The 14,002-nt window shown below is 42.8% G+C and overlaps 1 protein-coding gene across 2 annotated transcripts in view; it reads left to right on the top strand.

Annotated features, from left to right (window-relative positions):
• Positions 1–14,002, top strand: part of JAM2 (junctional adhesion molecule 2) — a 136,184-nt gene that overhangs the window by 85,193 nt on the left and 36,989 nt on the right. For both annotated transcript variants that reach the window (XM_077480041.1, XM_077480040.1), the window contains exons 3-4: positions 2,088–2,204; positions 4,928–5,077. In XM_077480041.1, coding sequence (XP_077336167.1) covers positions 2,088–2,204; positions 4,928–5,077 — 267 coding nt within the window. The remainder of the gene's footprint in view (positions 1–2,087; positions 2,205–4,927; positions 5,078–14,002) is intronic.

Genomic DNA, 14,002 nt, shown 5'->3' with positions numbered 1-14,002 from the left:
GGCGGAACCAAGAAAAAAAAATTATGTTCATGTTGCCTGAAAACTTTAATATTTGCAACCTTGAAATAACGATATGTTCCCTGACACAGGTTTTCTACCTGACCAAGTGGTCAATGGTCATTAGGCTCTTACACGTTCTTACCAAGGGAGGGCTTTATGTGAGGCAAAGGCTTTGATTGGCTGCTTCTTTCAGTCCTTGGATGCAGCAAAGAAAGGATGTGCCAGGTGGCCCTTGGCCGGTTGGACTGAGAAAGCCCAAATCAGTGAATAGATATTTCAGGAGTAAAAGTGTTTTGTTTTTATGCCAGCAGGTGCTGGGAGCTAAGAACCATTAAAGGCTAAACTCACATTAGTGCAGCTTAGCAAACATGCAGGGGTGCCATTAATTCTTAATGGTACCCCAATGCAACCGCACCAGTGCACAAAACTGCTTGGTGCCACAGCATCATTCGGTTCTGTGCAGCATGTTTAAAGGGTCAGGGACCTGTACAGCAGTCCATGGGCTGCTGTACCTGTGGGAAACGTATGCAAACGTACACAAACATATGTGAACCTAGCCTTAAAATGTTTCTCAAGGCTGAAGTTTTTTTTACCTTAAAACCTTAAGTGTGCAACCCCTCCCCACCCCCTTATTCTTACCTGAGCCCAATCTCGATCCAGCGATATGCACAAGAGCCGAAGCTCTCCCTGGTTTCTACCTCCTATTGGCTTTGGTCAATCACAACTGGAGGGGGGGGCTGACCCACACTCTGTGTGTTTTATGAACACACAGAGTGGTGTTTGGAAGCGAGCAAGCATGAGTGCCCCCATACTAAGCAACTTGCTATGGGGGCACTCAGCAAGGGGGAGGAGCCAGGAGCATCAGCAGGGGACATGAGAAGAGGAGGATTGGAGCTCCGCTGTGCAAAACCATTGCATGAGCAGGTAAGTATAACAGGTTTGTTATTTTATAGATATAAAAATCAAGCCTTTGCTATATATTTTCTGTATTTATTATAGTAAAATTAAAATAAAAAATAAAAAAACACAGTTGCTCTTTACAGGACTTTGAAGGCAACTTCTAAACAAAAAATAAGATTAAAATAATAACATGTATTTTCTCAATTTAAAATATTTGAACCACACATATATTACATAACATATTACATAGTATTCAAAGTACTGCAAAAACAATTGTGTTTTTTTCAGATATAATTAACAAGGATGGTGGCAACCACACCCAGAGTCTCACACACAATAATTCAAATTAAAATATTCAAATAATGAACATGATTGTAGTCTTTTACCCAGCCAGCAGGTGGATCTTTAAGGTTAATTTTCTCTTGTTTTCTTCTGTCTCTTTGCTTCTTTGTTGTAAAATGCCTGTTTACAGAGCACAGTAGCTCAAGCTAAAGATCTCTCACACACACACACACACACACACACATGCTTGTTACACTGCCATCTATTGACCATAAAAGGCATAAGCCATCAATACCTTGAAAAAGTACAAACGGAGCAGCCTGATGGGCTAGCACAGATTACAATGAGAAAAAGAAAAAGCTAACATGGACACAAATGCAAATAGGGCCCCGTGGATATCCGATTGTTCAGCGGGGATCGTTCCATCAATCCCCGCTGAGCAGGAAGATGACAGATCCGTCTCGGCACACTGCGCAGGGAAGGACATGTCAGAGCACCACTCTCCCCTATGTGAGATCAGATGACGACGGACCGCAGTGTCCGTCTTCACCCGATCCGATCCGATGATGGATGGAAAAGTAGGTTTTTCCTCCGTCACACCTTTTCAGATCGGAGCGGGTCGGATGACAGCGGACATGTCACCGCTGACATTTGACGCTCCATAGACCTCTATGGAGCATCCGTTTAGGCGGACCTGAGTGGATCGGCCATGTGAAAGAGGCCTTAGGGTATAATGGTAGATGTGGATATTGGTAGGAGCAGATCTTCCAATGGGTGTTCTTGAATCAGCAATGGGGGGTAATGGTGAGAAAGGTTGTGACCCCTCTAAACATTGCAAGGTGTCATTTTATCCTTTAGCTGTCTGTTGTTTGATTGTTTTCATTTTTTTTTTTTTTTTTTTACAGAGGCACTTCTCAGCTGTAATTATAAACTGGAAAAGGAGCAGAGTGTTAGGCTGGAGTGGAAAAAAGTTGCTCTCGGTGGAGGAATCTCCTTTGTCTTTTTTCAAAACGCTTTAATAGGTAAGATTATGTATCATCATAGCATGGAAGCATGCATGCTATCAAGTGTCCTATGGTATATTGCATTGTGCTCCTCTGCAGTCACACTGAAACCCTCCCGTCTGTTCATCATGGTGAGGCTATTGATATGTCATTTGGCCTTCCTAAAACTGCCATATTTGTTTTGGGCACCAAGCGATCTGCACCAGAAATTTTACTGCACAAATTTCAGTCATTTATACATAAGAACATTTTTAAAGACAATATATATTTGAGAATGTCTCTTTTACTGCATGTATTATTTTGGTAAACACCTCCACTCCCAAATAAATGAAAAAAAGAAATAACACTCATTAGGGCTCCATTCAGACCTGCGCAACATGACGTGTTTTTGCACATTTTTGTTGGTGCTTTTGTCACGTGACAGCATAAGGAAGCCCATTCACTTTAATGAGCTTCCCTATGCCAGACAAATTCTCCAAAGCTTCGGATTGGCTCCTGAGTGCTGCCGCCACCATTGCCGGTAAGGGAACTTACTGTTTATGCGCGAAGGGCGCTGCACTTTCTAATTGGCCTGGTGGCGGAGGATGGAGGAGGATGGTCCGAGCTTTGCTGCAGCGCCGTCTCCGGAGGTGGGGAAAGGGACCTGTCAAAAACAGGTCCCGATCCCCTTTCCCTCCTGAAAGGTGCCAAATGTGGCATCGGAGGGGAGAAGAGAGACGAATAGACAGAAGTTACACTTTTGGGTGGAACTCTGCTTTAAGTACATTTTTTGGCACTGATCCAAGTGTGTTTTGTGTTCCACATTTTGGCGCGTTTTGTTGCGCCTGAGATTTACACATCACAGCTCAATATGGAAAGACAAAAAACCTTAAAGTGGTAGTAAACTCTTTTTTTTGTAACTTGTACCTACAGGTAAGCCTATAATAAGGATTACCTGTAGTATGCAACCTGAATATCTCTTAAACTTGCACTGTTTAGGAGATATTTACACCGCATGCAGTAGGTGATATCAGTGACATCTGTCTCTGAAGGGATAGCATACCCGTGCCATCCCTTTAGAGCTTCGTGCAGCGGCCTGCGACTCCCTCGCGCATGCGCTGGGAATAACATCATCATGGCCAATCAGATGGCTGGAGCATGCAAACCCAGAAGGAAGACTGGGTGAAGATGGAAGACCTGTCAGCGGTGACAGCGCGCCACTGGAGGGCTTCGTTCTAAGGTAAGTATTTTATAATGTGCTAGTATGTGATGCATACTAGCTTGTTATGCCATTATTTTGCAGGGTTTATATAAAAAAATTATAAAAAAAATGTAAAGAAAAGGTGCAGTTTACTACCGCTTTAAGATAAGTAACAATTAAAGTGATTGTAAAGTATTTTTTTTTAAATAACATATGTCATACTTACCTGCTATGTGCAATGGTTTTGCACAGAGCAGCCCAAAAACCTCCTCATCTGGGGACCATCGCTGGTGCTCTAGGCTCCTCCTCTTCTGCATGTGGCACCATAGGAAGCCGCTTCCTTTGGGGGCACACATATGCGATTTTTTGACCCCCCCGACATGAGTCCCCCATGCTGCATATCCAGTGAGGAGAGAGAGCAACGTTCAGGATCGAGATCGGGCTCAGGTAAGTATATAGGGGGACTGGTGGGTAGCTGGCCATGGAAGGGAAGGATTTTATCCTAGTGCAGTGTATCATTGCCCATCAGTGCAGTGTATCATTGCCCATCAGTGCAGTGTATCATTGCCCATCAGTGCAGTGTATCATTGCCCATCAGTGCTGTGTATCATTGCCCATCAGTGCTGTGCATCATTGCCCATCAGTGCTGTGCATCATTGCCCATCAGTGCAGTGTATCATTGCCCATCAGTGCAGTGTATCATTGCCCATCAGTGCAGTGTATCATTGCCCATCAGTGCAGTGTATCATTGCCCATCAGTGCTGTGCATCATTGCCCATCAGTGCTGTGCATCATTGCCCATCAGTGCAGTGTATCATTGCCCATCAGTGCTATGCATCATTGCCCATCAGTGCTATGCATCATTGCCCATCAGTGCTGTGTATCATTGCCCATCAGTGCAGCCTATCATTGCCTATATGTGCAGCCTCATCAGTGCCCAGCAATGCATCAGGGAGGAATAAGAGGATCTTCCAGTCAGATGACACAGACAGAGATGAGCTGAGACGCAGCTTGTATATGAATAGCCGCAGCTGTCAAACAAAGTCCCGCCTCCTAGACCGGCTACTCTAATAGACAGCTCACTGATCCAGTGTCTATCCAGGAGGCGGAACTTTGACAGCGGCCGGCTATTTATATACAAGCCATGTCTCAGCAGGAGATCTCCGCTCTGTGTCATCCGGCTGCCCGATCCTTCTGACAGTTTCCTGGCTGATCGTTTCTGGCAGAAGCCGTAGGCGAGTGAAAATTTTGAGAGCTGCGTGTGCGGACACGCTGCTCTGAGGGGGCACTTGCCCCCCCTTGCGGACGCCAATGACTATATGCTAATTTGCAATCACAACCCAGTCATAGATTGATCTTTCTGAACACCCTTTTCAAAGTAACAATTTAATCTGAAGAGGCAAGCTCACGTTACTGTGTAATGGGCATAGGAGGCATTGTCCAGTAGAAACAAATGCAGCCATCATATCTAGGCTTGGTAAGCTACAATATGTTACATTATTGTTTTTGGAATTAATACCAATTTAAACATTATCCTCTTTCTCTATTTTTCTCTTGGCAGGTGACTTAGCGCCACGAGCAGATATGGAAATCTCCAGCATCAGGATTAGAAACCTAACGAGAGGAGACTCAGGGAAATACCGCTGTGAAATCAGCGCTCCTCAAGACAAAAAAAACTTCAATGAAATTACTATCACTTTAAATGTCTTAGGTGAGAAAAATCAGTGACAAGTGACATTATTGGTGCTTAAAGTGAACCTGTGCCAAGGCTTTGCCCTCTGAAGTTTATCATATTCTGCAAAAGCAGTAATATCACTTGTAAACAAGCCCCCATTCACATCTGTAGCTATAAGCAGTGTGGAGAAATTCCTCTTCAAAACTCACATCATAGGCATTGAAATTTCAGCTATCAACAGAATCTTGGCCACCTGACAGTCCTGTAATGTAAACAAAAAGTGTTTCGATGCTGTCACAAACCAACTGAAACCTGACCGTAGAGTATATGATGTGATCTTTGAAATTTTTGAGATACATTAATTTACATTAAATGCAACTAGAGAGGTCAGTGATGCCTTGTTTTGAAGCTTTTGTGAATGGAGGGGACTCATTAGACTTTCCTCCATTCACAGATTCTGTTACATGCAGTGTACACTATGAAACAACTGCTCACAATGATGGAGAAGGAGGGTGGAGGAGACAGGTCCCCAACAAAACTAAAGCAGCTCAGCCCATAGCCTAAAGCTATTAACCCCTGCAGTGCCAGATGTTCAACTACAGGAAGAGGACGGGGTATCCCTGCAGTGAAGATTTCTCCAGGACCTAGCTGCATGCATGAAGTAGTTCATTACTGGTAAAAGTAATGTGACTAAAGCTGTACCAAAAATAAAAACAGCTCAACTATGAGCCATGAGCTTGCACCATCTGTTTACCGGATCCCGGTAAAACTCCTTTCCTGACATCGCATGTTGCATCAAGGATTTATCCATTGGATAATTCAGCAGCTTCATTGTTCCAAGAGAGCAGCAGAAAACTGAAAGGGACCAGATCATAATAATGTGACATATTCACAAACAATGGATTCATGGTTTGCATTTTTTGCCTGGCCAACGCAAAAGCACCCAACAGTGGATACTTGGGGGGTTATGCATAAAACATTTGATGTACAAATGTGTCAAACATCCAAAAAGTCAGAACAAAAGGTCGCCATATTTTCTGTAATATGTGTAGTTCCTATATTGGCTGCACCATCTAATGGCCGTAATGCATAGTTTTCCTGGTTCAGGTATTTCTGCAGGAAAAAATGCATTATGACCACTAGGTGGCACTGATAATATAGGATCTGGATATTAGAGAAGATTTGGTCACCTTTTGTTCTGACTGTGCAGATGTTTGATACATTTGTATAGTGAATATTTTATACATAGACCTTTATGTTTATGTCTGAGAGCATATAACACTTTGTTATGGTGAGTCCTAGTCCTTTGCAATTACATTTTGCTGATACATAGGGTATCATTTTTTGAAGTTTGCAGCAGCTATCATAGTTTTACTTGAAGTGCTTTATACATAGTGGAGTGTATACTCTAACCTCCGGAGAGATTTCCCCTCGCTTCCTGTTCTTGGGACAACCTTTTTACCAGACAGGAAGTGAAGGAATCTCTTCAATAGAACCATTAATGGTAGTAAAAAACTACCTACACTCTTCACGATTCCTTCCCAAACTAAAAAATCTTTTGGCTATAGCTACACTTTAAAGTGGTATTTCGGGATAACCTAAAAATTGTCCCCACTCCCTCCTTGGCACCTATGCTTACTAGCCTGTGTAAAAAAATATATACTTACCTATTTTTAGGTCTGCTCCAGTCCATTCACATTATTTCCCAGGTGTCAACCAGCGGTGGCTGCAAGGGAGAGAAGAGAGCACTGACAATGGCTAGTAAAGTCTAGAGTGGTGATGTCACCCATGCACTTTGTCCATTCATTGTCAGTGCTCCCTCTTCTCCCCTGCAGCTGGCACTGGCTGACACAGGGGATCACGTGACCGGATCAGAGTTGTCTGAAAACAGGTAAGTATATTCACTAAATCATTCATCTACGGGTTAGAAAATCCTAAGTGTTAGAAGAGGGGAGGGGGCAGTTTTAAGAGTAGTTAGGGTTTCTCAGAATTCCACTTTAACCTGAAGGAGGAGCGACATCTAGTGGCAGAGAAGACTTTTCCGGGGACAACACCAGAGGCAGGGCTAATGTTACGAGAAGAGATGATTTTCTTATTTTAACAAAGACCGGCCTTATTATTTAGAACATAGAAGCTGCAGATGGAAATAGTGTATAAGTATTTTTATTTCAGCTTTTAGTAGAAATTGACAGACAATTTTAGGGCTGATTAGGATTTTGATTCCAGCTCTTGCACTCACCTCCTAGCTTCCCGCTGGTGCGTGTTGTGGCTGCATTATCAGCAGCCTGCTGTGCTGACATTCCAGAGAGCAGGAAGAGAATGCTATAGTAACACAGAGTATAAAGTCAGCATTTAGCAAGGCCTGTTGTACAAACAATCACTGTATGCAGGCCCCCTACGTACAGGATTTGTAACCTCACAACATAGGAACTTTACTGTGCATTTAAAGACATTTTCTGACAATATATACATTTAATTGGTACAAACCCTTATGATAATTTACATACAGTATTCTCTCCTCCAGTTTCTTCGTCTTATTTCTTTTTTTTTTACCATCATGATCCCAGTTTTTTTCCAGGGGAAGTGGTTTTATACATAAGGGTGTATTCCTAAAAAATGTATTTGCAAAGCAATTTGCCCAGTGAAAGCGCATGTACATTTCATCTGTGCAAATGGGGCAAAAAAGAGTAAATTAGTTATATCCTGTGCTGTCTGAATGTAAATAAATGATTTTAAATGGAAACAACTGCATTCGGCCACTAGATGGAGTTAAAGATCATAGGAACTTTCTATAATACTTAGCTCCATCTAGTGGCCAAAACAGAGATGAAAAGTGTGAGTTGGAAAATCAATGATTTATTTTTGAATAGCACAGGATATAACCTATGTACATGGATTTTCGCAGGGCGAATTGCTATGTGATTTTTTTGTAATAAATATGCCACTTGGGATTCTTACAATTTTTTATATACAATTTGACCATTTTCCACTTTCCTATTTCAAATGACACCCCTCTCTTGGTGTTTTGAATGGCTGTTGTATAGCCTTCCATGTTTTGGTCATATGCTTTTTACGTCTGTTGGTGATAGAAAGCTATAACATTTTTTTCTAGGCTTGTAGACATTTTGGTATCGCAAAAACAGAGCAGTACAGCATTTCTTACTGATTTTATGTAAGTGTTCTGTTAGCTGCATTGCTGATTACTGTACTACTGGATATATTCTGTATAGACAGTATACATAAGTCCCTTTCTTTGAAGCAGTTTCCAGAATATTTTTCCTATAACTGTCATACAAACACAAATGATGCTCAGCTGTTGTGACTGTGGGGGCTTGTTCAAATAGGTCACTTAAACTTGATGATTGGCAGGCAGTTTTGACCCCTGCTAAGTGCCATCTGTGCACCAGATCTGATAGAGTGCACTGAATTGAATAGCTCTGTATGGATATGTTCGGTTGGCAGTTGTGCAGTATGGTGGTTGATTGCAAGGTTCAGACCGCAGCTTGCTTTTTAAAGAGCACTCGGAAGTTGGCACCAAAAACAAGCTCTAAGCCAACTGACCTACTGGTATGTTTGAGAGTTGGTGGAGGATACCATATCACCCACATGCTGAGAAAATACAACCTCAAGGAGATGATGTCAGGTTCTACTTGGCACTTTGCATGTGTTAGTCATAACTAATATAATCCTAGATATCTGCTTACTCATCTGTAGATTTTTCAACCTGGCCTTTTTCTTTACTGTAGGCTAAAAGCTAAAGATGGACCCAGCCTAAAAAATGGCATGCCCAACCAATGTGGGAATTCACTAAATTGCTGCCTTAAATTTTTTTTAAAATGTACCCAGGTCTAACCTATGAACATGCATGTGTTTTGCATATGCTTCTCTGTAGCTGCAGGCACTGTGGAGCAATTAAAGCTCAAATATTCAGCAAACGCACTGAAGTTGGAAGTCTGCATCTCAGCAACTCCTGTGTTTATATTAAAGGAGAAGTATAGCTAAAGCTTGTTTCAGATCAAGGGAGTGATGTTTGCTCTGCACTGAAGCCCACTGTCGGATGAAATCACAGAGCTGGTCCAGGCTGGGGAAAGATCGCAACAATATGGTCAGGATCCACCTACAACCCTGAACCGACACCTGGCTCAGCCTCTCAGCGAGCCGCTGAGAGGTTGAGCCAGCGGCTCCCACCCCCCTCCACAGCCCAGCTCTCCAGTGAGCTTGGGGGGGGGGGGGGGGTTGGGGGTGAGCAGACCGTGGTGACAGGCAGTTTGTTTGATGGCTCAGTTCTCAGTCTTAGAGGTGGCGGGGACAGATGTAGCATTGGACCAATGCTGCATCCACCTAGGTAAGTTTGATTCTTTAAAAAAAAAACAAATCTCATACTTCTCTTTTAAAGATTAGAATGCTGATAAGTCACTGTTGAGAGATGGAAGTAATGTGAGCTAAGTTGCAGGAGTGGGAAGAACCAGCTGAGTAACTGATGGGAGGAGAACCAGGGAGAGCTGAGCTAGTAAGTCTCTGTTGGGAGGGGTAAGTGGGTGGATTTGGCCTGCTAAGTTACCGCTGGGAGGGGATATCAGACTCAGCTGAGCTTCTGAGTTACTGTTGAGAGGGGGTAGCAGGGGGAACTGAGCTTCATAGTTACTGTTGAGAGGGGGGGATCAAGGTCAGCTGAGCTGCTGAGTTTCTGTTGAGAGGGGGGGTAGCAGGGGGAGCTGACCTGCTGGGTTACTGTTGAGAGGTGAATAACAGGGGGAGCTGAGCTGCTGAGTTACAGTTGAGGGGGGTATCAGGGGGAACTGAGCTGCTGAGTTACTGTTGAGAGCGGGTAGCGGGGGGGGGGGGGGGAGCTGAGCTGTTGAGTTACTGTTGAGAGAGGGTAGCAGGGGGAGCTGAGCTGCTGAGTCAATGCTGGAAGGAGGAAGCAGGGAAAGATGACCTGCTGAGAAAATCACTTGTACAGCTTCAGTGCATCTGCTGTAAACTTTTAGTATGAATTGCTCCTCAGTGCCTGTCACTACAGAGGTTAGTGAGGGCTTATTTTCATAGCTGATCTACTGCTTATTAAGAGTATAACACAGCATCATCACAGTCTGAGTTTTTTGAATGAGAAAAAGTCTACAGGGGATATGAAACATGACCGCAGTGCTGGGGTCAGCTGAGGCCTGAAGTCCAAAAGCTGCTCTTAGATGGGGAGCTTACAAGTGACTTAATATGCTTATCAGAAGTGAGAAAAATAATAAGGCAATGCCCTATAGGTCAGTGAAGACTATTCAATTACAAAATATTACAAATGGTGCCCGGAGTTCAGCTTTAAATAAATAGGGACAGAGCATGTGACCCAGCTTAGGCTGGAGTGTAGCTAAATCCCATTTTATACGGCAAACCCAGTAACTGTAGGAGATTTATCTGGTGACAAGTCCAAACCGCAAAAAAAAAAATATGTTTATTTTAAATTGCACTTTCAAAAATTAATTGAATTTGGATTCTTTCTGTCTGATTAAGTAGAAATGTATCATCTGCGGTCTTTACATGGCTGGCTGCTGCATTTACAAGACAAATCACTCAGAATCTGATTTGTTTATATTCCTCCTATTGGCTGGTTTCCATTTTGTTTTCTGTCCAGGAAAAACAGCTTTTTTCACCAAAGTGTAAATAATGGATATTCTATTCTACTAATGCATAATGCTGAGTTTTTTTCTTTTTCGTGGAGATATACACTTCCAGGCCACTATATTAGGTGCACCTGTTAAATTGCTTGGTAACACAAATTGCTAATCAGCCAATCACATGGCAGCAATTCAATGCATTTAGGCATCTAGACGTGGTGAAGATGACTTGGTAAAGTTCAAACCGAGCATCAGAGTGTGGAAGAAATGGAATTTAAGTGACTTTGAATGTGGCATGGTTGTTGGTGCCAGACGGGCTGGTCTGAGTATCTCAAATACCGCTGATCTACTGGGATTTTGACACACAACCAAATATCCAGTTGTGTGGAGGAAAATGCCTTGTTGATGTCAGAGGAGAATGAGCAGACTGGTTTGAGATGATAGAAAGGCAACAGTAACTCAAATAACCACTTGTTACAACCAAGGTATGCAGAATACCATCTCTGAACACACAACACATCGAACCTTGAAGCAGCAGCCGTGGGCATCAGCTTCTAACGCGTCTCCTCTCCTCTGCATCACAGCGGCTTCCGTCGTGCGTCTCCTCCCTCCTTCTTTTAGGTCTCAGGACCCACTTCCTGATTGGCCGGGAGGGGGATCATTGTCGGCAGCAAATATTTATTCGCTATTGTCACACAACTGGGTGGGCTCGGAGTGCAGTGCTCTACGCCCCGAGTCCACCCTTTTTTGAAACCTATTAGAGGCTCTGGCTCTAATCACGGTCTTATTATAAATATTATTATACATGATTTATATAGTGCCAACAGTTTACGTAGTGCTTTACAATGTAGAGGGGGGACAGCACAATTACAGTACAGTTCATTACAAAAGGTGCTGGAGGGCCTTGCTCGTAGAGCTTACATTCTAAAGGGAAGGGGTGGTGGTACAAAAGGTAATAGATGCAGGGAATGATTTAATTGGGTTGTTAGGTGGGTGTAGGATAGGCTTCCCTGAATAAGTGAGTTTTCCGGGATCTCCTAGGAGTACAGGTTAGGGGCTGATCGGATATACCGGGACAGGGAGTTCCAGAGGATGGGAGAGGCTCTGGAGAAGTCCTGAAGGTGAGCATGAGAGGCGGTAACAAGGGAGCTAGAGAGCAAGAGGTCCTGGGAGGAACGGAGGGGACAATTTGGACGATATCTGCAGATGAGGTTGGTGATGTAGCTAGGGGCGATGTTGTGGATGACCTTGTATGTTTCCTTTAGCATTTTGAATTTTAAACACCCCCCCCCCCCCCCCATTGGAATCCAGTGCACAAAGCAAGGTCCATAAAGACATGGATGAGCGAGTTTGAGGTGAAGGAACTTGACTGGCCTACACAGAGTCTTGACATCTTTGGGATGAATTAGAGTGGAGACTGCGAACCAGGCCTTTTTGTCTAACATCAGTGCCTGGCCTCACAAATGCTCTTCTGGAAGAATGGTCAAACATTCCCATAGACACACTCCTAAACCTTGTGTACAGCCTTCCCAGAAGAGTTGAAGCTGTTATAGCTGCAAAGGGTGGGCCAACTCAATATTGAACCCTATGGACTAATGCCCCGTACACACAGTTGGATTTTCTGACGGAAAATGTTCAATGGGAGCATTTTGTCAGAAATTCCGACCGCGTGTAGGCTCCATCGGACATTTTCCAACACACAAAATTTGAGATCTGGATCTCAAATTTTCCGACAACAAAATCCGTTGTTGGAAATTCCGATCCTGTGTACCCAATTCCGACGCACAAAGTTCCACACATGCTACAAATCAAGCAGAAGAACCGCACAGGCTATTGAACTTAATTTTTCTGGGATCGTCGTACTTGTTGTACATCACTGCGTTCTTGACGTTCGCAATTTCCGCAATTTTGTGTGACCGTGTGTATGCAAGACAAGTTTGAGCCAACATCCGTCAGAAAAAGTCCATGGATTTTGTTGTCGGAATGTCCGATCGTTTGTACGGGGCATTAGACTGGGATGCCATTAAAGTTTATGTGCTTGTAAAGGCAGGCGCCCCAATATTTTTGGCAATATAGTGTATTCTGTACCTTTGTTGACCTGGGAGTTTTTTTTCTTAACGAACCTGAAATTTTACATTGTTTGACAGTGTTAGGGAAAACAAAAGAGTGCTATCCTTAGCAAGCATTGCTTTCCAAAACCCTATCAGTGAAATCAAAATTTATCGCACAGAAGAAATGTGTTCCGACCCCTCTGCCAGAAGAAAGGTTTGATATAAAATTCACATCTCCGATGTGCTGGAATTGGGTTAGCATGCAGAATGGGAGCCAAACTGCAGTTACAGGAAATGAGGTGTGCAGTGTGAAATGTCCACCCCCGCAGATCTCTGAACTGTGCTGCTGAGCACACTGTTGGCTTATTATGCTAGCTTTATACATAAACATGTTTCTTAAGTATATTTGTCCGAGGGCCATTTTACACCAAGCCAGCTTCCTGCTAATTGTCTAACTATACACTAATAACCAAGAATCTGCTTTCTGTACAAGTGACTCATCCAGAAGATATCACGCAAAAGAGCAATTCATTAAATAATGGAAATGCTGGCACTTACTCCACAGAGGAAATCACCTCTCGTTCTTACTTAAGAAGAAAAATACATGGCAGATTGCAGAACATAATGTAATATTTTAGTATAATGCAAAGGAGTGCAGATTTAAAGTACATCCATCTCAGACACACAGCAGAGTCAGCCATATTGGGCTCTATGCAGGGCTAGAAGCCAGGTAACCTGCACATCAAGAATAAATATATAGCTGCTGCCTTTATCTACTCAATCAGGTTGAAAAAAAATAAAGACTCATCAAGCCATCAAGTTCATTTTCCAATGGAATTAGATGTTCCCGTAATCCTTAACCACTTTGCTTCCAGGCCAATTCTGACACTTCACTCCTACATGTCAAAACCTACTTTTTTTTGCTAGAAAATTATTATTTATATATAATATATTATATATAATATTGTATATATTTGTGTTTTTTTTTGTTTTTCTTTTAACAGAGGCCCTATAGAATAAAATAATGGGTGTTGCATTTTTTTGTATTACACAGTAATTGCACAGCAGTTTTTCTGGGAAAAAAACGAACCCCTTCCGTCACCTGCAGAAGTGATCGAGTGCCTGTTCAGCCACTCAAATCCCTTCTGCTAGAAAGGGAATCGCAGGCTGAAAATGTTTCATACCGGCATGATGCCTGCAGGTGTAGGCACCATCCTGATATAACCACTGCAACCCGAGGATGGCCATGGACGATATTATATATATATATATATATATATATATATATATATATATATATA

This window comes from Lithobates pipiens, unplaced genomic scaffold (genome assembly GCF_037356315.1).
Source record: "Lithobates pipiens isolate NorthernLeopardFrog02 unplaced genomic scaffold, aLitPip1_a1.2 Scaffold_16, whole genome shotgun sequence".
Lineage (NCBI taxonomy): Eukaryota > Metazoa > Chordata > Amphibia > Anura > Ranidae > Lithobates > Lithobates pipiens.
Note: the sequence above shows the minus strand (reverse complement) of the source record. Positions and strands in the feature narration are given on the sequence as shown.